Source organism: Chiloscyllium punctatum, chromosome 46 (assembly GCF_047496795.1).
Source record: "Chiloscyllium punctatum isolate Juve2018m chromosome 46, sChiPun1.3, whole genome shotgun sequence".
Lineage (NCBI taxonomy): Eukaryota > Metazoa > Chordata > Chondrichthyes > Orectolobiformes > Hemiscylliidae > Chiloscyllium > Chiloscyllium punctatum.
In genome coordinates this window covers 58,235,593-58,259,561 of record NC_092784.1, presented here as the reverse complement: position 1 = coordinate 58,259,561, position 23,969 = coordinate 58,235,593, and the positions used below count along the sequence as shown (strand labels likewise).

The following is a 23,969-nucleotide window of genomic DNA, read 5'->3' as shown; positions in this document are numbered from 1 at the left end:
CATACCAACTCTCCAAAGAGCATCCCACCGCAGCAACCCCACATTTCCCCTGGCTAAACCATCCATCCCTGATAACTAAAGGTGATTTAACATGCCAGTCCACCTAACCTAGACATTATTAGACTGTGGGAGGAAATCGGAGCATCCAGAGGGAAACCCATGCAGAGAATATGCAAACTCTACACACAGTCACCAGAGGGTGGAATCGAACCCAGGTCCCTGGTGCTGTCAGACAGCACTGCTAAGCACTGAGCCATCATGCCACCCTATGCTAAACACTGGAGGATACAGGTTACTAGCCTTTCCTCATAAGGCAATCTGCTTGTTCCAGGTATTATTCAAGTAAACCTTCTCTCAACTGCTTCTAATGAATCAACATCCATCTGTAAGTATGGTGACCAGTACTGGACAGTAGCCAGATGCGGAATGGTCCTACAGATGAACATGTTGCTGGTCTGGGAGGGCAAGCTCACTTGGTGCATAGCTCTGCTCACTTCAGAGCTACGGTGAGACTGAATGAACATTGCTTCTCTCTACTTCACGCGTAGCACAGCCATCAGGAACCATTCATAGATGACCCAATTCTTTGTCAGGGTTTCAGATGAAGCGAGCTGTTACAAATTTCATTGTGATGTGCTGAGGGTCATCCCATGAGCCCAGATAATGCAGCGCCTCTGGGTATCAGACCATGATGACGTTGCAGTGAGCGCAGAACCTCAGGGGTGGACTTGGCTGGAGCCCCCACCCCCCACCAAGTGCAGGACTTGGGCAGCAGTAGCAAACGTTCAAAGGAGAACTTTGACGGCTGAAGGGTTCCTCATGAAAAGCTGCTAAAAGTTGGGCAGTTGGTCCGAAGAGAGAAGCAATTGCCCTTCAGAGGGAACAGCATTATCCATTGTTCTCAAGCCATGAAAAGGGAGCTGTGCTCAAATACAACCTGAGATATCCTCCAATCACAAGAAACTCACCCAACTGTACCTGGTCATCTATTCTAAATCGCATGAGTCAACAGAATACAACTACATCAAATGCAATTTGTTTGAACTTTTTATTTTGAGGTTTAGCATTAATAACACTGCCTCTTTAACTATGTTATTGTACCTTGAGTTATCCTAAACTAGCTGAGCAATGACTATAGGCTCCTTGTTATGAAAGAATCTTTTCATTTTTACTTATTGACATACTGTGAAAGCTCGTAGTTGTCTCAAGTGGACCCCTCTGCCAGAGAGCATTGCCAATCTCACAACAACCTCCTTAGACCCTACTGTGTTATTTTGAACTATTTCCACACTGTTTTATGTGTTGCACTGTCAACACAGTCCACATCCCTCCTTTAGTGGGATCTCAGCTACGCTGCAATAATTAACATATTATTGGACGTCACTCCAAGAGCTCCCCATTGCATGCAGCAACACAGTAATCTATGATACAGCGCTCTCTCAACGTCTCTCAGTACTGGGTCGGTCTGAAAGTTGGATGATGATTCTGTTCTGGCTGGAGTGGAGTGTGTAGTGAATCTCCTTGGAACTTTCTGAAAGTACTTGTAATAGGTAAGCAGTGACTTTTTTTTAATGGTTACAGTTTGCATCTGAGATTGAATAACTGTGCTAATTAAAATGACACAAGTATTTTACCAGTGTGGAATTGTGATTTTCAAAAAGCTGATATGCAGCACCAAGAGACTAACGGAAGCAGATTCAACAGGGGGTTTAGAGGGGAATAATTAAATGGATGCTTGCAAAGAAGTTCACATGGCTATAGGGAAAAGCATAGGTGAGTGGCACTAATTTCAAACTTTCTCAATTAGGCACAGTGGGCTGGAATTGCCTCCTTCTGTGCTGCATAGCTCCTATGGTACCTTAAAAACATTTGACACAAGTTAGTTCTTTTGAAGAACAATTTGGAGATGTCAGTGTTGGACTGGGGTGTACAAGGTTAAAAATCACACAACACCAGGTTATAGTCCAACAGGTGATTGTCAGCGCTCCGAAAGCTAGTGTGCTTCCAATTAAACCTGTTGGATTATAACCTGGTGTTGCGTGATTTTTAACTTTTGAAGAAACATTGTGCAACAAAATGCTTCCTCCCCATGGTGGCCAAGCTGTTAATAATCACTACATTGCAAATGCTAGCCTCAGAATAACTGCAGTGATATGTCCGTACATGCACGAAAATGGAAGATTCAGTTTTCATTAGGGGTCAGTTTTCAGTCCAGGTTATAAACTACTAAATACCTGAATGAAGAAAAAAAAACTTCTGTTAACACTTTTTGTAGATTGAACTCCTTACGTTGCTTACATTTCCATTTCTATATCAGAGTTCAGTCGCAGGGATATTTCAGAATCTAAATGCAGTTAAACAGAGCTCATGAATCAGTCTGGGTTTTGTCAAATTCCTTTCGCTGGATTTTCCAGCATTTTATTAAGCGGTGTCCATCTCTGACATCCTCTCATGAAAACTCAATGCTTTGCAAGTTAGCAGCCCATTCTGAAATGAAAAACTTTGTGTTGCAATTACACTTAGGTTGTAGCTGGTGGGAAATGAGATACTACGCCAGTGATGTAAATGCAGTCTGAATCCAAAACGAATGCATCCTTTCAGGGTGAGACACATCCGGATATTAGCTCCTTGAGATTCAGAAAAGGTTGCGCAGAATTGATTGGCCCCTGCCAAGTGCATGCTGTGCAAATTCCAACAGGAAAGGCAGAGGAGAAGATTGAAAAATTATTTTTTCAAAAAGGTGCGCTTTGTTAAACAGAAATTCTGTGTACTTGGGCCATCTGGATTCCACGTTGTCGGTGTAATATTTACATTCCTGAACAAGGACCTTTATTTGGTCTTTAAATACAATCATATTAATCTTTTTTTTTTGCATTTAAGCAGGAAGTTCTCCAAAAGAACCCAGCAACGATTTGCATTTCCATAGCACCAAAACCTTCCAAAGCTCTTCACAGGTGTGCTGTTAACAAAATTTGACACCAGGCAGCAGCTTCAACACAACCACCTTCTGCTCAGAAAAAGAACAAAGGGCCAACAGGTTGAGAAGTTTGGGAAAGAGTAAAGATTAAATTTGTGAAGATTTATTAAACTGACCGCAACAGCGCGCCGACAATTGAAATCTTGGCTTGTTGGGATCCAAGAGAAACATGGCAGAGGTAGAAGGTGCCCAGGAAATTACCAAACATGGATTAGAAGAACATCCAATCACGATATCCCCTAGTGTGTGTGAAAATCAAGACGTGCCCAATAAAGAGGAATCTGGAGATCTCACAATAAATGAAGAACCATTTGAGATTAGCAAAGCAATTGAAGAAACAATGGCTATGGAGGTGCAACTGGCACAAGCAACTGGTGCAGAGATTAATGTTGAAGAAGAACAAGTGACTGAAAGAAATGAAGTTCTTGGAGGGAAAGGAGATTCAGGTCTCAAGGTAAGAAATGAAAACAATGAATCTGAAGAGAATATCTCAGTGCAGACTGCAATGGAACCTGAAGAAACCTCCTTACAGGCTGATGTTGAACTTAAGACAGAACAATCAGATCAAGACCCTTGTAAAGAAGAACTGTCTATTGATGATCGATCTATACAAGATGGTCAAATTAATCTCCAAGAATCAGAAAGCCAGGGGTACAGAGAGGAGATTGAAGCATTAACGGCAATGGAGAACATTGGACTCTCCACTTCTGTGGACGGTTCAATGGGAGAAAACATTCAAGGATGTGAAGACTCCCAGGTACAATGTATAGCTGAGGAAGGAAGATCCAAGACCACTGGAAAAGCAGAAGCCATTCCAACTGGTTCAGGGGGTGCAACGGATATTCTGGTTAAAGCAGGAGTTGAGCCTGATTGTCAAGAAGTCTCGGATAGTACAAATGAGACTCCTACAGGTGTGAACAATGGTGACACACAAGAAGAATGTTGCAAAGATGCCAAACATATTGCAGGGCAGACAGAGTTGCCTGTCTACTCAGATGCGGATAATGGCTCAATGATAGCTAGCCAAGATGATGGTAAGTCAAGCGAAGGTGACATATTGGTTAAGGAAACACAAGGAGGACCTGCTGATACACGTGTGTGTTATGATGAAGAGCTGTCAACAGAAATCAAAACTGGATTGAAAGCCCCAGCAGAGATTGACTTGAAGATATCGGAAAACATCGACGCAGATTTAGAAACCCAAACTAAAGGTGTTGGAAAAGGGCAACAAACTTCTGCCATGGGTTTGGAAGAAAGTCGAGAAACTTGCCAAGTGCACGCTCCAACGTGCTTGAGAAATCTCCCAGAATGTCTCGAAAACTCAGCTGAGAATCAGGGCACACGTTTAGATCCATTAGCAGAAGGAACAGGTGAAATTCCAGTCAGCACAGCAGATAAATTATCTGGAAAAATGGCAGAAGATGCTGAAGAACAACAAGCAATCTCAAACAATTCTGCACGCTCTCAGGCAACTGAAATAGTGGAAAAGGTGGAAGAACATATGCCTTATCTAGGCAATTTGATCGAGGCCAGCCAAGCCATGGAATCACCATCGAGAAGCCCTGGGGAGAGTGCAGGAGTCAGCAATACTGGTCTGGAACAACAATGCAAGACAGGAATATCAGAATCTGAGGATCAAGACATACCTTAGCTAACAGAACTAGGGGACAATCAGATGATAGTAGCAAGTGAACAATAGGTAACCTGATATTTCTCTTGATCCTTTGCAGTATTTACTCAAGAAGCATAGTTAAACTGGTTTGTTGATAGAATGCATTTGCATGCCAGAAGTGAACTTAAATGGTAACATTGTCAAATGCTTCTGATAATGCAGCAAGTTAAAGCTGATTCTTAGTTATAGCTCAGTACACAAATGATTGGTCTTCATCCCAAGTGAAAACCTATTATAAAGGAAGTAAATCTTCCTTGTAGCTCCTGTACCTAGGAGAGACGCTATGTCACTGACACAATGACCTGGAGTTTGCAACAGAAGTACTGGTGAGGCTGCCAGCCACCAAACCGCACCCCCCCACATCACCCACCTTACTGTGCAGCAAATCAGATTGAAGTTTCAGAAGTCTGGAACATGGAAATCTGGAATCTGCTGCCTGATTTGACTTGCACCTCCACTCCAAGTTTTCAAGAGATTCATTATTAAAATATGAAAAGGGCATGAACTTGCGATAGTTAAAACTGTCAGTTGCCCATTAAACAAACCACATAAAGGTTGATAATTTTGGTTTGTTTTAAAATAGCATGCCAAGTCTTAACAATCAACAAAAACACTTCTCTGGCCTTGAATTTGGAATTTTAAGTGGAGAGTTTCAATCCTTCCAAATTGAATTGCTGTTTGAGATCGCAAAAGACATTATTCTTTTTGGCACTTTCTTTCACTATCTCACTTTATCCTGTCTCTTTAATTTTTTCCCTTTATTTCTATCTTACAGTAAATGATTTTAAATTGAATTAAAACATTTCAATTTATATTTCCTGCTTTAGGGGCTGCATTTCTTGCTGAGTGTTCTTCAAGCTGATCGATGGAAGAATCATTCTGTTGCTTGCTCTGCTGTCGCACAATGCAAATTCCTTGGGAAGGAGATCATGTTGAAAGGGGTCCCAAAATACTTTAAATTGCCGCTCAACGGCCAAAGCACACTCTGAGGACAAGCACTGTTCCTTTGTTATTGACTACAAAATCTAGGCCAATTTGTTCCGCTTAGCAGTGATGGACACTCAACTATAGAACACATTGTGATAGCCAACCCCTCACCTGCATCAGAAGTGTTTCCTCTTTTAACATTGCACAGTATTTCAGATATACTGCATTTAAGAAATAGCTCTGGTCGGTTGGTTTGGGAGGTCAGGCTTTCTAAGCGTAAACATGGACTCACACAGTCATCAATAAGCTAATTTTGTAGTCTCCCTAGTCTTCATATTCAGTTCCTAAGATGAGCTACAAGGTAGGTGAGAGCAAATTAGATTACTTACAGTGTGGAAACAGGCCCTTCGGCCCAACAAGTCCACACCGCCCCACCGAAGCGTAACCCACCCATACCCCTACATCTACATCTACCCCTTACCTAACACTACGGGCAATTTAGCATAGCCAATTCACCTGACCTGCACATCTTTTGGACTGTGGGAGGAAACCGGAGCACCCGGAGGAAACCCACGCAGGCACGGGGAGAACGTGCAAACTCCACACAGTCAGTCGCCTGAGGCGGGAAGGGGGTGAGGTCCCATTGTGTACACCTCGCTCAGCTATGAGGTAGTGTATATTGATGGATGAACAATATTAGAGATTAACGGTTAATACATTTACACTGCACAAAAGAACCTATGCATTTCAAATTCTATTATGTGCTTAAAACTTGGAATTAACAAAACCTGCAAATTCAGTAAATCCTGCAAAGTACTGCAGATACTTACCTGCAAATAGAGCTTTAGACTGGAAATGATTATATAAATAGTCTTAGCCTTCTGATGGATACATCCATGTTTAATCTTTTCTATAATTAAAATTGATATTTTGTTATGTCACAAGCTTGTGCTGTAATCTGTGTTGAAACCTGTAGAGGGGGGAGAAAGAGGGGGGGGCACGACAGTATAGTGGTCACGTTACGGGATTAGGAATCTTAAGGCATGGAATCATGTTCCCAAGAGTTGAAATCCCACCATAACAACTGGAGAATTAAATTCAATATTTAAATGTGGATTAAAAAACTGCTGGTGAGCATAAAACAAATCAGATGCCATTAAAACCCAGCTAATTCGTTATTGATGTTGAGAAAGGCCAGGATGTAACTCTAGACTCTCAGTGACTTAGTTCACTCAAGTGACCTCAAAAATCAAACAGAAAAGGCCCTTCAGCCCATCACGTCTGTACCATCAACTATTGTTCTAGCAGTCCACTCTTCAACATTAAGACGGTAGCTCCATCACTGCCTTCAGAAGAGACATGCACAATTTGAGCATTTTTTATTAAAAACAAAGTCCTGGCTTGCTGAGTTGGATAACGTCTGATATAAAATCAAGAGTGGAGATCTTGGTAGATATGATGCATGGTCTTTTAGTCACAATCACAAAGAGGACTATTATACTATGAGGTGGGAGAGCTGAACTAACCAGATTGCAATGTTTGAACACCCTACAAAAAGGCATCCTTTTGTATTCTCATTCTGGTAGCCATGTATGACTTAACTTTTAATAAAACTTTCAAACATTGTACTGAATGTTAATTTCACCCTTGGTCTAGAAAAGAGAAGGCTGCAACGATTTGTCTATAATCATCACAAAATACATTTCCTAAAAATAGCAGGAAATGGCACTGCCATTTCATTTTCACCACTCTTAGTGAAAAAAAATACATACAAGTTATGATGGAGGATGCATAATCTGAATTACTTGAGGAAAGAAAAGAGGGGTGAAATGAACTGGATACCTCTTCGAAGAGCACAATGGACTCATACTGTACAATCTTATTTACTGAAGCTTTACACAGGTTTTGCCAGACATTTGCACAGATTGACAATTAACTTACAGAATAATTAAAGGACTTAAGCAAGTTATGATTTCACAGCAAACCTATGCTAGTCTTTGGAGCACTTTATCCTAGTTGTTAGAAAGCTCAACCTTCTTTCAAGGTCAGCCTATTAGCACCAGAGCCTTATCCAGGATGAGCAGCCAGTACGTAGATTCTAATACCATCATTTGACACGTATCGAGCGCGTTACCCAACCATCTCAGCACCGTACCTTCCTCAACTACACTCTAAATTCTCTCTACACCCAATTTTACAGAAACCTTTTTTTAAAAAAAAAGTCAGATGTACAGCACGGAAACAGACCCTTCAGTCCAACCCGTCCATGCTAACCAGATATTCCAACCCAATCTAGTCCCACCTGCCAGCACCTGGCCCATATCCCTCAACCCTTCCTATTCTTTACCCATCCAAATGCTTTTTGAATGTTGCAATTGTACCAGCCTCCACCACTTCCTCTGGCAGCTCATTCCATACACGCACCACCCTTTGTGTGAAAAAGTTGCCCCTTCGGTCTCATATCTTTTCCCTCTCAATCTAAACCTATGCCTTCTAGTTCTGGACTCCCCGACCCCAGGAAAAAGATTCAGACTATTTATTCTATCCACACCCCTCATTAATTTTGTAAACCTCTAAGGTAACCCCTCAGCCTCCGACGCTCCAGGGAAAACAGCCCCAGCCTGCTCGGCCTCTCCCTATAGCTCAAATCCTCCAACCCTACCAATATCCTTGTAAATCTTTTCTGAACCCTTTCAAGTTTCACATCTTTCCGATAAGAAGGAGACTAGAATTGCATGCAATATTCCAAGTGGCCTAACCAATGTCCTGTACAGGCGCAACATGACCACCCAACTCCTGTACTTGGAAAAGGGGCAACTTTTTCTTTTCTACAAAGAAAACTGCACTGTTGAGAATAGGAATTCCAAGCCTACCATCCAGTTCTGACCATTATATGGAGAATATAGGTGCCCTGAAGCTCTTCAACCATGTCGTGAAACAAACTCGCCTACCTATCTCCTTTTCCACTTACCCACTCCACCCTCTCCTCCCTGACCTATCACCTTCATCCCCTCCCCCACTCTACCCATTGTACTCTATGCTACTTTCTCCCCACACCCACCCTCCTCTAGCTTATCTCTTCACGCTTCAGGCTCACTGCCTTTATTCCTGATGAAGGGCTTTTGCCCGAAATGTCGATTTTGAAGCTCCTTGGATGCTGCCTGAACTGCTGTGCTCTTCAAGCACCACTAATCCAGAATCTGGTTTCCAGCATCTGCAGTCATTGTTTTTACTTCAGAGATGGAGAAATGCCTGACTAGGGAAAGAAAAAGCAGTCCTGCTCTCAAATCATTGTTGCTACAGCACAGAGGACCTTACATCAGCTACCAGCAAGAGCAACACAGCTAGTCCCTACAACTTGGAATGCTTTTCAGCCTTTCACTCAAAAGGTTGGGATGTCAAAATCAGTTAACTGACCACCCAGCTGCTTAAGTGAATTGCTCCTTGCACTGAGCATTTGCAGTTGAAATAGTGCAATTTCTTAAACAGAAGCACCAAGGGGCAAAGAGGACAGAAAAGATGAATCCACACTCGACACCATACACCACTGTCCTCCTTATACCTCTCCAAGGTCTTCCCTGAAAGCTTTGCAAAAAGAATTGCTGTCTGACTACTAAACGAGCAGCAGGAATGTTCCATAATCTGGAATTCTCCTTCTGATGCCAAGTGTCATCAGGGATAAAGGCCAATAGAGTATGTTCAACTCAGGGAAATGGCTTTAAGCACTGGGGAGTTCATATGAGTTCAGTCCAGGATGAAGCTTAGCTCAAGATGAAGTTACAGGTGTACAAGAATCACCCTGGCCTTCTTGATGGAGGAGTGTGAAGATTTGGAAAGTATTATCAAAAGAAACCTTGTTGAGGTGCTACAGTGATCTTGCATACTGGTGATGGAGGGAGGACACTCACAAACTGAAAGACAGTAGAGGAAATAAAGTTCTCCAAAATCAGTAGAACAACTTTCAACCATGTAAAAAAAAAACAGATGAGTTGATTAATACTTCTTTATTTCTAGTTAATCAGATGGATTGTAGCAGTTCAAGGCAGCATCTCAGCTTCAACTTCAAGGGCAGCTAGGAAGATGGAATAAATGCTGGCCTGACCAGTGTCATTGACATCACATGACTAAAAAAAAATTAGCATTAGCTGTCTTCAGAGTTTCCTGATATACCCAATATCAGCTGGGTCTTGTGCTCATTAATTCCAGCCAAAGACAGATGAAAAAGAAAACAAGATATATTGAAGCAAATCTCCAGATTTTAGTTTTATTTAAACCAATTTGAGTGCATATAACAACATAGTTCTCTTCAACAGCCTGGTTCATAACAACCAAGAACTTTTGAAGATTGTTAATATCATGCCTGCCACCAGCAAGCTCAGTGAAACTTCTTCCACAAAAACAAATGAGAAAGGCAAGTATTTTGTATTTTCCTTCGAATTTCTCCTAGAGGTTAACCCTAAAAGACAACACTTTGATAGTTTACCAAGGTCCATCACCTCACTAACACAGTTAGCACTTTCAACACCTTGCACATCTGGTCTTTCTCCATACAGTTACAAATTGGCAGGGATTTCGAAGTACAGTGGTTGAACAGGCTGCAGATTGGAAAGGTTACCAGGTCTGCTGGTGGGAAGTACAAACACTGCTATGCTAATCTGGCAAGGGTTAAAGAGAAAGACATCATTGAAGCATATACACAACTTTAGCCAACTATAATTTTACACATTAAAAATCTCAGCTTGGACATGGACAAGAAACCAGAAATTAAAACTGCTCTGAAACAAAAAAAAGCAAGAAAAAAAACCAAAGGTGACATTGGTCAGTAAAACATACAAATCAGAATGGTGCGGATGGCTGATGATAAGCTTGTCCACTTCAGAGTGCATCATTGTTTACTGGTAGTACAGCTCCAAGTTCATTCCATCGTGGATCTCATCTGAAAGCAGTCTGGTTAAGGGCATAAAGACTGAGAATGCCCAGACTACAATAAACATTTTTCAACCACCTGTTTGGACAGGTTATAACACATCTGGCACTGGAGTGAGTTGAACCCAGACAGTACCACTGCGCCACAAGATCCTCACAGACTGCAACATGTTGTGCTATTGACCCCCTATTTCAACACCAATATCAAGAATCACTGAACTGGATTGTTATTTTAAATAGTAGATCTTTCCCCTCTCACCCTCAATCTATGCCCTCTAGTTCTGGACTCCCCGACCCCAGGGAAAAGACTTTGTCTATTTATCCTATCTATGCCCCTCAATTTTGTAAACCTCTATAAGGTCACCCCTCAGTCTCTGACGCTCCTGGGGCTGTTTTCCCTGGAGCGTTGGAGGCTGAGGGGTGACCTTCTAGAGGTTTACAAAATTAATGAGGGACATGGATAGGATAAATAGACAAAGTCTTTCCCCTGGGGTCAGGGAGTCCAGAACTAGAGGGCATAGGTTTAGAGGGGAAAGATATAAGAGAGACCTAAGGGGCAACTTTTTCCACACAGAGGGTGGTACGTGAATGGAATGAGCTGCCAGAGGAAGTGGTGGAGGCTGGTACAATTGCAACATTTAAGAGGCATTTGGATGGGTATATGAATAGGAAGGGTGTGGAGGGATATGGGCCGGGTGCTGGCAGGTGGGACTAGATTGGGTTGGGATATCTGGTTGGCATGGATGGGTTGGACCAAAGGGTCTGTTTCCATGCTGTACATCTCTATAACTCTATAACCAAGAAATTGGATCAGTTTCTTAAAGGCAAGAAAAAAAAATCCAAATCTGACACAAAGAAGTTGATAACTTTTTGGAGAATTCAGTGAATGCTGCTAACCTGGTAGGCAGAATCAGCTTGGAGTTCCAAAACATTCTTCATAAAGATCAAGAAGCTTCCTCAGAGGATTGCATTAGTTATAATTTTAGCCTTCAAATGGAAAACAGAATTTAAGTTGTAAACTGGTCTCAATATACTTTGAAAGTGGCTTCCCAACCAGTGTTCCACAAGGATCGACATTAGGAACGGTATTACCTCTTACTGGTATTAATAACCAGTTTAAAAAGATTTTCAGATTACAGTCTGTTCTGATATAAGACGACAATTCCATTCCCACTCGATCCAGCGTTATAAGAAAAATCACATAATAGTAGCACCATTTAAACTAACTGGGCCGGAATCATGTTCAAGCCAAACAGGTAAGGAAAGTGTATGCTCTACAAATAACGGTCAATCGCATTATAGCCAAATTGCGTTGAAGAAACACACGTTATAACAGAACTGACTGTATACAAACTACTTGCACATTGTTAGGGCTGTAGAAGATCCTGAATTATTACAACCATCTCAAGATGTGGGGAATTGGCTCAATGATTAGCAAATAATTTTGAAAAAGTTGCATTATTCATGCAAACAAGTGAAGTCTGATGCAAAATATATCCATAAAATAACAGTGGAGAGAACAAAGTAAAACATCTGTGCGCTGGAACACTAGGGGATGCGATGGTCTTGGGGTATTATCGCTGGACTGTTAATTCAGACAATGTTCTAGGGATGTGGGGATGTGGGTCCTGGCATGACAGATGGCAGAATTTGAATTCAATGTAAATCTGGAATTGCAAGTCTAATGATGACGATGAATCTATTGCTGACGCCTGGAAAAACCCATCTGGTTCAGTAATGTTCTTAAGGAAGGAAATTGCCATCCTTATCTGGTCTGGCCTACATAGGACTCCAGACCCATAGCAATGTGGTTGACTCTCAATTGCCCTCTGGGCAAATTACAGATGGCCTGGCCAGCGATGTCCTCACCTGTGAACGAATTAAAAAGAAAGCTACTACTCGAAAAGTTCATCACTAAGTTTTGAGTCTGCAGTTAAATCAAGCAGCAGTTTGTTTGGATGATACTTTTTGTCCTCATACAAAATTTTGGGGGTGGGACATTCTTCCTTAAACTCATGATCACCCTGCAGCGGATGGGAGAATAATTTGCCAATGCAATATATGGACTTCTTTTCAGGCAGTAGTGGAGGCAGGATTGCCAAATATTTCCAAGTCTGAGTTTTGCAGATTCTTGCTTCACAGGAGTTATAGGTAATAGACAGCAAAGTGGTGCTGGGAGCCCAACCTGACCAGCCATGACCTATCGAATAGTCGAGTGGGCACCAGGCATGGGAAAGCCTCTTCTGCTCAGTGATCATGCATGCACGACCACTAAAGTCTTCAACAGTACTTATCAGTACGTATCTCTCCTACATCTGTGCGGAGATCAGTCTTTAGACAGGGTTCCTTGGCCTCCAGTTGAAAAAAAACATCCATTTTTGACATTTTCCTTTGCGTTGAGAACAAGCTTATAGAAGTTAGAACAGGGTGTTATCATGAGTGTGTGAATATTTTACAATGTTTCTCTCATACCCTTTCTGTCTCCAATCATGTCAAAAAGCCATTATCAGAGTTATGACAACAAAAAGATACAATCTTGTAACTGAACGTGATTCTTGAAAATAGTATACCTGGAATGGAAAAATAAAAAGTTAAAATTAGAAGCAACAATTGAAATGAAGCCTCTTTGGACCATAACAAGACAACGGTTTGAATTTCAACACAAGGGATAAAATGCTGCAAATGGTTCCAAATCAGTGAACGAGCTTTTTCTAGCAAGACACATTTAATAAAAATATTCCTGATGAAGGGCGTTTGGCCGAAACGTCGATTTTCCTGCTCCTTGGATGCTGCCTGATCTGCTGTGCTTTTCCAGCACCACTGGTCTAAACACTGGTTTCCAGAATCTGCAGTCCTCACCTTTGCCACATTTAATAAAAACACTGACTCAAAATAAAGTTAGCATTCTAGAAAAGCTCCCATTCTAGAAAGGAATGGGAGGATATGAGGAGGCATTTGTATTTTTTTTAACATCACTGGACATGCTAATGTTCTGGGGAGGCGATGGAGGATAAAATCTGAATTCAATAAAAAACTAGAATTAAAAAGAAAATCAAGCCACTGCTAAACGTCATGAAGATTTATCTCGCTCATTAATGGCCTATAGGGAAGGACATCTTGTCCTTGTCTAGTCTGTCCTACATGGGACTCCAGACCGCAGAAATATGGTCAACTCAAGATGTCCTCGGAATTGGCAGAAGCAAACAGACGGGCAACAAATACCATCAACATGCACATCCAACAGAATAATGTTAATATGGTTAATTGAAGCAATGAGAGGAGGCTAATCCAGAGAATAGATCTATGTGCACGTGCTGCAAATGCCATGCAATTCGAGAAATCAGTATTTCACAGTCACACAAGAAAACAAACCATTTTTTTAAGACGAGCTTGTTCCATTTTGTTCCTGTCTGTGCAGCTATCAGTTTCTTCAGATCTTTTATGGTATCATCAGGACTAGAAGGGAGAAATGTTAAGGAGAACACAAACAGAACAAAAAAAACACAAACGTGCGAGACTTTCCCACCTATTTTTACAGCTTATGTAGCCTGTGCTTGCTATTTTACTTAGAAACAAAGGGTGGTGGTCAATACAGTTCTACATAAGAGTAGTTGCCAAAGCCTTCCTATTTTAGCTTACATAAGCCACATGGGCTATTTATTAAAGAAAAATGGTTAGTACATACATTCTTTAGTTATAATTTGTGATGAGAGTTAACATATATACTAATACCTTACCTGCTGCCTTTAATATTGCAAAGCAGCCCTCATTACCCATTCTGCAGTCAAATCTACCTTGTCAGCTTCCTTAAAGTACTCAAACAGTGTCAATCTTGCCTAAAACTCCAAGTGTAAATCTCTACAAATCAGATTTCCATTCCTACCTCAGTAGACCAGCCCTAGCCACATTCTGTTAATATGGTGCATTGCCTTCCCTGACAGCTTTTAATATAGTCATGATTCAGAGATGCCGGTGTTGGACTGGGGTGTACAAAGTTAAAAAAAAAAATCACACAACACCAGGTTATAGCCCAACAGGTTTAATTGAAAGCACACTAGCTTTCAGAGCGACGCTCCTTCTTCAGGTGATTGTGGAGGGCTCGATCGTAACACAGACTTTATTGCAAAAATTTGCAGTGTGATGTAACTGAAATTATATATTGAAGAATTAGAATACAGTGATAGCTTCACTTCTTTCCTGTGTCAATCACAAAACCCTTTTTTAAAAAAAAAAGTTGCATTCTTGGGTTAGCTGTTAACAATGGTGATAGCTAGACAATATGTTGAAGGACCTTCAAACAGGTTACAACGAAGCATACAAGTTTGTGAATGTTAATACAATACTCCCATTCAATCAGAACACAAAATAATCATTGCTGCACTGCTAATTGCCTTTAAAAATGTTACTGAGACCTAGGGGAAAATAAACTACAGTGAAACTTTGGATTTCCAACATTCACAACTTTGTTTTCCAAAACAATAAACACAAGGCTACCTATTTTTACTGTAGACTCACCATATAACAGTATCTTGGGTAATTTTTAACAAATCCTTCTAATCAGCAAGAGCAAAAACTGATTCACATTCCAATTTAGGCCTTTCTTAACACAAGGCAAAAGCATTCTACTTTTTGTTTTGGCTGCACACAGTGGAGCCTCAAAATGCTACAAAAGGCTCGAACACAGAGAATCAAAGAATCCTATAGTGTAGAAGCAGGCCATTTAACCAATCAAACCCACACCAAGCCTCTGAAGAGCAACCCACCTCCTTACCCTATCCCTTTAACCCCACATTACCCATGACTAATTCACCTAGCTTGCACCTCCGTGGATTTTGTGGGTGATTTAGCATGTCCAATCCACCTAACCTGTACAGCTTTGGATTGTGGGGAGAAACTGGACCACACCGAGGAAACCCACAGAGTCTTGGGGAGAACTTGCAAACTCCACACAGACAGTTGTCTGACGGTGGAATCAAACCCCGGTCTCTAGTGCTGTGAGGCTGCAGTGCTAACCACTGAGCTGCTGTACTGCCATCTCAACCCGTAGACAATGATACAGATGACACTGCCATAAGCTATAGTTCAGCCACCTCAAACTATCTTCAGTGTGTTAGCAACAGCAAGACCAACAGAAGAGTGCTCAATGAGTTCACAACCAATATAGTTCACAACCAATAAGAGGTAACATTCTGGTTTAAAAAGTCAGCAAAAATTTTTATTACCGATTTTAAAAGGATACTTGCACTTCACTCGAACTTTTTTCCCTAAACGATCATTGCAAACTATCTCAATCATTTTGAGGAATTCTTAGGAAGGAAGGAAAAACAAAAGATGCAGTTAAAAGAAAACTCAATAGTCAAGCTTGCTCTAACCTGTATTCCACAGAATTACTATAAAACATATACATTTTAAAAAGTGGTTAAGAAAACAAAAGCATCTTGACCTAGTGTATGCTGCCTGAAACCTTGGATGAAGCAGATTCAAAATGACATTTGAAAGAGAATTGGGTAAATTTGGAGGGAAAGTAAATTGTACTTAAAAAGAACCAGCATATATACAGTAGCCCAAATGGTCTCCTCCTGTTTCAGGATCATTCAAGAATGCTCTCAGAATTGAAGGACATCCACATTTTGAAGTCAAGTCCAATTTGGAATACAGGAATGAATAATCATATTTCTATATGCTATAATTTGCTTTACTCAGTCAAGTCCCAAAACAAACAAATTTAAACAAATAATTGAGAACCACTAATTTTAGCCACTATAATGAACCCCAGAGTGCACCTCCTTTCACCCTCCTACCTTTTCCTACACCCCCACCCCAATACCTTCCCCTACATCTCCACCCGTTCCCCTGAACCCCTTTTGCCTCACTTTCCTCCCACCTCAGAACCATTTCCCCTCACCATTCCATTGCATTCCCACACCATCTTTCGCTATCTTCCCTCAAACCCTCACGGCTTCCACGAACTCCCAAGTCTCTCCCTTCCCCTTCCCCCTCCTCCTCCCTCATCCCCTTTCTTCCCTTAGCCCACTCCACCTCCTACACATTGCCCCCTCCTGGCCTCCTCATTCACTCTCTCCATCCCTCCTCCTTCCCTCAACACTTTCACCATCCTTCTTCTCTTATCCAAACTCCTTTCCTTACAGTTGGAGTAGGTTTGTCTCGTTGGCTTTGCTCTTTAGAGCATTACCTACTATTTCTCCTTTTCACACCTTCATTTACAGCCTTTTTAAATGGGCTGAGTGGCAGCAGATAGAGTGGAGTCTCTACTGTGTGAAAGCAGGCCATTCAGCCCATCAAGTCCACACCAAATCTCTGAAGAGCATCCTACCTAAACCCATCCCTGTAACCCTGCACTTCCTTCAATACGATGGGCATTTTAAAACAGTCAATCCACCTAACCTGCACATCTTAAGACTGTGGGAGGAAACCCGAGCAGACACTGCGAGAACATGGAAACTATACACAGAGCTGAAATCAAACCAGAATTCCTGGCACTGAGGCAGCAGTGCTAACCACGGAGCTACCATGGATAAATACAAGGTATTGTACTTTGGTAAAACAAACAAGGGCTTGCCCTACACAATTAATGGTAGGGCTCTGGGTAATGTTATAGAAGACAGATCTACAGGTTCCGCCAGATAATTCTTTGAAATTGGCATCACACGTAGACAGGATGGTAAAGACGACATTTAGCATGCTTCCCTTCACTGAATCATAGAATCCCTAGAATGGAAACAGACCACTCAGCCCAGCAAGTTCACACCGATTCTCCCAATAACATCCCCTACAGACTCACCTCCATACTCTATCCTCGTAAGCCTACATTTCCCATGGCTAATCCACCTAACCTACACATCCCTGGACACTATGGGCAATTGAGCATGGCCAATCCACCTAACCTGCTCATCTCTGGACTGTAGGAGGGAACCCACATGGGCATGGGGAGAATGTTCAAACTCAACACATACAGTCACCTGGGTCCCTGACACTGTTTGGGATAGCCAGCATGGTTTTGTGGGAGGGAAATTATTTTCACAAACTTAAAGATTGAGTGTTTTGAGGAAGTAACCAAGAAGATCGAGGAGGGCAGAGTGGTGGACCTTATTTACTTTGACAAAGTTTCATGGTCGACTAATTAGAAAAAAAATAGTTAGATCAAATAGGATTCAGGGTGAACTTGCCAATTGGATACAAAATTGAATGGATGGCAGAAGACAGTGTGGCGGAGGGGAATGGTTTTTCCACACTGGCAATCTGTTACCAGTGGTGTTCAACAGGGATCAGTGTTGGGTCTCTTTTGTTTGTTTGTCTGTCATTTATATAGATGACTTAGTTGTGAATATAGCAGGCATGTTTAGTAAGTTTGTGGATGACACCAAAATTGGCGGTATAGTAGACAGTGAAGAAGGATATCCAAGATTACAAACAGATCTTGATCAACTGGGTCAATGGGCAGAGGAGTGGCAGATGGAGTCTACTTTAGATAAATGCAAAGTTTTGCATTTTGGCAAAACAAACAAGGTGGGGACTTAAACAATTAAAAGTAGGGCCTTGAATAGTGCAGTAGAACAAAGAGACCTAGAGGGCTGAAGTACCTAATTCTTTGTAGTTTGCATCGCATGTAGATAGGGTTGGTTCAGAAGGTGTTAAGCATGCTTGTCTTCATTGCTCAGACCTTGGGAGTCTAGGAGTTGTGATGTCATGTTCAGGTTCTACAAGATGTTGGTGAGGCCTCTTCTGGAGTATTGTGTCCAGTTCTGGTCATTCTGTTATAGGAAGATATTATTAAACTAGTGAGGGTTCAGAAAAGATTTATCAGGATGTTGCCAGGAACAGAGGGTTTGAGTTACATCGAGAGGCTGGATAGGTTGGGACTTTTTTACTCAAGTTTAGGTGGTTGACAAATGACTTTATAGAGACTGATAAAATCATGAAGGGCATTGGTAAGGTAAAGAACAAAGGTTTTTGGCCTTGGGTAAAGGAGTTCAAAACTAGGTGGCACATTTTTAGGGTGCGAGGAGAAAGATTCAAAAGGGACATGAGGGGCAACTTTTTCCACACAGAGGGTGGCTTGTGTGTGGAATGAACTGCTAAAGAAAGTGGTAGAAACAGGTGCAGTTACACCATTTAAAAGGCATTTGGACAGTATATGAATAGGAGAGGGGGATTGAGGGGTGACCTTGCAGAGCTTTACAAAATTATGAGGGCATAGAAAAGGTGAATGACTAGGATCTTTTTGCTGGGGTGGGGATTTCAAGATTAGGGGCCAGTCTTTAAGCTGAGAGGAGAAAGATTTATAGATGACAAGGGGCAACTGTTTTACACAGTGGTTCATAAGCGTAATGAACTTTCAGAAGTGCAGAATAAAGGTACAGTTACAACATTTAAAAAACATTTAGATACGAATGTTTGGAGGGATATGGACCAAGCACAGGAAGATGGGGCTAGTTTAGTTGGACTTATGGCTGGCATGGACTGGTTGGACTGAACGGTCAGTTTCCATGCTCTATGACTTTATAAGATTTTGTATCCTGAAGATGAATCTCACAGAGCTGGAAACATTACTTCTGTTTCTCTCTCTCCCCACAGATACTACCCAAATCTTGCAGAGACCCTCTAGTTTTTAATGATGACATGTACAGGTGGGGCTTGAACACAGAGGTTCTAGCTCAGAGATAGGGACACTACCACCATAAATTCATCATTTGTGTTTGAGCACTGGATATGGTTTTAATCAACCTGCTCAGACATCTTTTCACATACCTCTCAAAAAAGATGGGATATTTTCCAATGAACCAGTTCAGACAATGCTTCTGTGCTATAGGAAGGATGTTGTTAAACTTGAGAGGGTGCAGAAAAGATTGACAAGGATGTCGCTGCAGTTGAAGGCTTTGAGCTACAGGGAGAGGCTGAATCGGCTGGGGGCTGTTTTCCCTGGAGCGTCAGAGACTGAGGGGTGACCTTACAAGAGATTTATAAAATCATGATTTGGAGATGCCGGTGTTGGACTGGGGTGTACAAAGTTAAAAATCACACAACACCAGGTTATAGTCCAACAGGTTTAATTGGAAGCACACTAGCTTTCGGAGTGACAATCACCTGATGAAGGAGCGTCGCTCCGAAAGCTAGTGTGCTTCCAATTAAACTTGTTGGATTACAACGTGGTGTTGTGTGATTTTTAACTTTATAAAATCGTGAGTGGCATGGATAGAATAGATACACAAGGTGGGGTCAGGGAGTCCAGAACTAAAGGGCATAGGTTTAGGGTGAGAGGGGAAAGATATAAGAGAGACCTAAGGGGCAACTTTTTCACACACAGGGTGTTATGTGTATGGAATGGGCTGCCAGAGGAAGTGGTGGAGGCTAGTACAATTAAGAGGCATCTGGATGGGTACATGAATAGGAAGGGTTTGGAGGGATATGGGCCAAATGGGACTATATTAATTTAGGATATTGGTCAGCACAGACAAGTTGGGCTGAAGGGCCTGTTTCTGTGCTGTACATCTCAATACTCCAGGAGCAAGCTGCAACTTGGAACCCAGATCTCCTGGCCCAGAGACAGGGACACTACCACCTGGGCTCCAACTTGGAACCCAGATCTCCTGGCCCAGAGACAGTGTCACTACCACCAGGGCTACAACTTGGAACCCAGATCTCCTGGCCCAGAGACAGGGTCACTACCACCAGGGCTACAACTTGGAACCCAGATCTCCTGGCCCAGAGACAGGGTCACTACCACCAGGGCTACAACTTGGAACCCAGATCTCCTGGCCCAGAGACAGGGTCACTACCACCGGGGCTGCAACTTGGAACCCAGATCTCCTGGCCCAGAGACAGGGTCACTACCACCAGGGCTACAACCTGGAACCCAGATCTCCTGGCCCAGAGACAGGGTCACTACCACCAGGGCTACAACTTGGAACCCAGATCTCCTGGCCCAGAGACAGGGTCACTACCACCAGGGCTACAACTTGGAACCCAGATCTCCTGGCCCAGAGACAGGGTCACTACCACCAGGGCTACAACTTGGAACCCAGATCTCCTGGCCCAGAGACAGGGACACAACTTGGAACCCAGATCTCCTGGCCCAGAGACAGGGACACAACTTGGAACCCAGATCTCCTGGCCCAGAGACAGGGTCACTACCACCAGGGCTACAACCTGGAACCCAGATCTCCTGGCCCAGAGACAGGGTCACTACCACCGGGGCCACAAAGTAGCCCTTTACTATTGAGCGACAAACTTTCACACCAACTATCCATCAATTACAACCGATTCAGCGCCAATCCGGCCGGGGGAGGGGATCGAGGGCCTACAATCGACAGCAGCCTGCCCCCAAAGTAGACAAACACTTAAGTGTTAATAACGACGGGCGGAGAAGGTTCCAGAAGGGGGTGGGTTATTCAATCCCTGTTTATTCACAAACACGAACAGTCACACCAACGATGAGAGGGGGGATGTGTTTACTCCAACGAAGATCGATACTTACCTCCTTACCCCCCTTCACCACGACACAGGATCGCTCTCACTCAGCAACGGCCACTAGGCCGCAGCTCCGCCCCTTAACAACCGCCACGCCCCGCCTTGGGGGAGGGGGGGAGCCTGACGGACGGCCATCTCCACCAATCGGCGGCCCCTGTCACCCGGATGGAAGCTGGCGGTCCCGCTCTCCCCACCAATCGACGTTCGAGGCCTCCTTGATGGACCGCGGCCGTCCCGCCCTCCCCACCAATCGGCTTTCGACGACGCCCTGATGGACAGCGGTTGTCACGCGCTCTCTCCACCAATCGACGGCCTGAGACTGGGGACCGCGGTAGTTGCGCCAATCGACAGCCTCCGATGCCCTGATGGACAGCGGTCGTCCCGCGTTCTTCGCCAATCGACAGCCAGGATCGCCCTGATGGACAGGGTCGTCCCGCTCTGTCCGCCAATTGACAGCCTCGGACGCCCTGATGGACAGGCAGGAGCCTGGAAGAACATAGCAAGCGTCAGGAGGTTGGACAAGTCGACTTTGTCAGAACGGTCTCCCAGATGGAACCTGTCCAACCCGCCCTCTCCACCAATCGGCATTCGAGGCCGCTCTGATGGACAGCGCTCGTCCCGCCCTATTCACCAATCAACAGACGGTGTTGTTCTGATGGACAACGGTCGTCCCACCCTCCCCACCAATTAACAGCCTAGTTCCGACGAAAGGCGGTGGTCCCGCCCTCTCCACCAATCGACATTTGAGGCCGCGCTGATGGACAGCGCTCGTCTCGCATTACGCACCAATCAACAGACGGACTTGTTCTGATGGACAGCAGTCGTCCCGCCCTCTTCACCAATCAACAGCCTGTATTGGCCCTGATAGACAGCGCAGACCCGCTCTGGGCTTCAATTTTAGTTTGCACAAAAATTGCAAATTCATGCAAGTTTCTGTAACTCCCATTTTAGAAGTAGAATCAGTCTGACCTAACATTGGGACACAAGAGAGACTCTAACTTCACACCTTCAATGCATTATCTGAGATGACACCTATTGTTAAAAAGCTATCTTGAGAATGTGACTTTAAAAAAGTTCTGGGATTGACATATGAAGGAAACAAAACTAACATGATCATCCTAAAAGATGAAAGACTAAGCTAAATTTATTTAATATTACATTCCATGACATTGCACTCCTGTTGCTATAAATTCCATGTCTTACGACTCTGCTCCACAACCACCTGATGAAGGAGCAGAAATAAACAAATAAATCTGTTGGACTATAACCTGGTGTTGTGTGAATTTTAACTTTGTCCACCCCAGTCTAACACCGGCACCTTTAAATTATCTTGAGAATGTGACTTAAAAGAAATTCTGGGATTTACATATTGAAGAACCGAAACCAGCAAATCAATTCTAAAAGATAAAAGACTAAACGACTAAGATTTGTTCTATGCATCATTGTATCACTGTAAACCTTTGCTGTAAATTCTGTCTTATGATCCTGCTTCACAACCACCTGATGAAGAAGCAGTGTTTCGAAATCTAGTGCTTCCAAATAAAGCTCAAGATTAGAGTGGTGCTGGAAAAGCACAGCAGGTCAGGCAGCTTTTGAGGAGCAGGAAAATCGACGTTTCAGGCAAAAGGCCTCCATCAAGACCTGAAAACCTTTCACCTTTGCCCGAAACATCAGTTTTCCTGCTCCTCGGATGCTGCCTGACCTGCTGTGCTTTTTCAACTGGTGTGGTTTGGGAAGGTGGCAAGTCGGTGGAACAGAGAAAGTTAATATCAACGAGGTAAAAACCATCCAATCCTTCTACACCTCCATCCGCCATGACCAGGGCCTCCAAGCACTCTGTTTTTTCCTCTCCAGACGTCCTCAACAGTACCCTTCCACCGACACTCTCATTCTTTTGGCCGAACTGGTCCTCACCCTTAACAATTTCTCCTTTGAATCCTCCCACTTCAAAAAAAGCTTTTATTCCTGATGAAGGGCTTTTGCCCGAAACGTCGATTTCGAAGCTACTTGGATGCTGCCTGAACTGCTGTGCTCTCCCAGCACCACTAATCCCGAACAGAGAAAGTTAATGTCAATTTTTTCTTGTGTCAAAGTTTAAAATCACACAACACTGGTTTATAGAAGCTCAGGAATTGCATATCCTAGGCAGAGTGTGAGGGGGAATTGAAGTGTTCGATCACAGGGTGTTGGGGTTGTTCGTGTGTCCTAGAGATGTTCTCTGAAATGTTGGAGTCCTGTCTCCTCAATGTAGAGGAGACCACATCAACAGCAACGGATATATTAGATGATGTGTGTGGAAGTACGGATAAATCTCTTTTGGATGTGGGGCCTTGGACAGAGTTGAGGGGGGAGGTGCATGTGCAGGTTTTGCACTTCTCGCAGCGGCTAGGGAAGGTGCCAGGAGTGGAGGGTGGGTTGGTCGGGTGATTGGACCTAACAAAGGAGTCCCGGGGGAATGTCTCTCCTGAATGCAGATAGTGGTGGGGAGGGAAATGTACCCCTGGTGGTGGGGTCTATTTGTAGGTGGCAGAAATGGTGGAGGATGATGCGATGTATCCGGAGATTGGTGGGTTGGAAAGTGAGGACCGGGGGGTTCTATCCCTATTGCGATTGGAGGGATGGGGTCAAGGGAGGAGGTAAGTATGTGGAGGAGATACGCTGGAGGGCATCGTTGACCACATGGGAGGGGAAATTGTGGTCTTTGAAGAAGGAGGCCACCTGAAATGTTCTATTGTGCATTTGGTCCTCCTGGGAGCTTTTGCGGCGGAGGCGGAGGTATTGGGAATAAGGAACAGCATTTTTACAAGAGGCAGGGTGGAGGAGGTGTAGTAAAGTTAGGTCTTTCATCTTTTATATTGGGTTGCAGTTTCAGTCTATTAATATGTAAATCCTAGAATTTATTTTGTGTCACCTTCTCAAATCACACAACACCAGGTTGTAGTCCACAGGTTTATTTGGAAACACTAACTTTCAAAGCAC

At 43.2% G+C, this 23,969-nt stretch overlaps 2 protein-coding genes across 4 annotated transcripts; one reads left to right on the top strand and one right to left on the bottom strand.

Annotated features, from left to right (window-relative positions):
• The first annotated feature begins 1,307 nt into the window (after positions 1–1,307).
• On the top strand, positions 1,308–7,201 carry LOC140468146 (uncharacterized). 2 transcript variants are annotated; one of them, XM_072564351.1, is made up of 3 exons: positions 1,308–1,550; positions 2,881–4,676; positions 5,477–7,201. In XM_072564351.1, exon 2 carries the CDS (start codon positions 3,147–3,149, stop codon positions 4,626–4,628), a length of 1,482 nt encoding a protein of 493 aa, XP_072420452.1. In that variant the 5' UTR covers positions 1,308–1,550; positions 2,881–3,146; the 3' UTR covers positions 4,629–4,676; positions 5,477–7,201. The 2 variants fall into 2 exon arrangements, with proteins under 2 accessions (XP_072420452.1, XP_072420451.1); XM_072564350.1 differs by having other exon boundaries at positions 1,309–1,550; positions 2,884–7,201.
• A 2,613-nt stretch (positions 7,202–9,814) lies between these two features.
• On the bottom strand, positions 9,815–21,129 carry ubl5 (ubiquitin like 5). Of its 2 annotated transcripts, none has more exons than XM_072564348.1 (5): positions 20,998–21,129; positions 15,742–15,808; positions 13,875–13,958; positions 13,035–13,072; positions 9,815–10,512 (listed from the first exon to the last, which is right to left on the bottom strand). In XM_072564348.1, the coding sequence occupies exons 2-5, from the start codon at positions 15,795–15,797 to the stop codon at positions 10,469–10,471; spliced, it is 222 nt and encodes a 73-aa protein (XP_072420449.1). In that variant the 5' UTR covers positions 15,798–15,808; positions 20,998–21,129; the 3' UTR covers positions 9,815–10,468. The 2 variants fall into 2 exon arrangements, with proteins under 2 accessions (XP_072420449.1, XP_072420450.1); XM_072564349.1 differs by lacking the exon at positions 20,998–21,129 and adding an exon at positions 18,104–18,193.
• Positions 21,130–23,969: the final 2,840 nt, after the last annotated feature.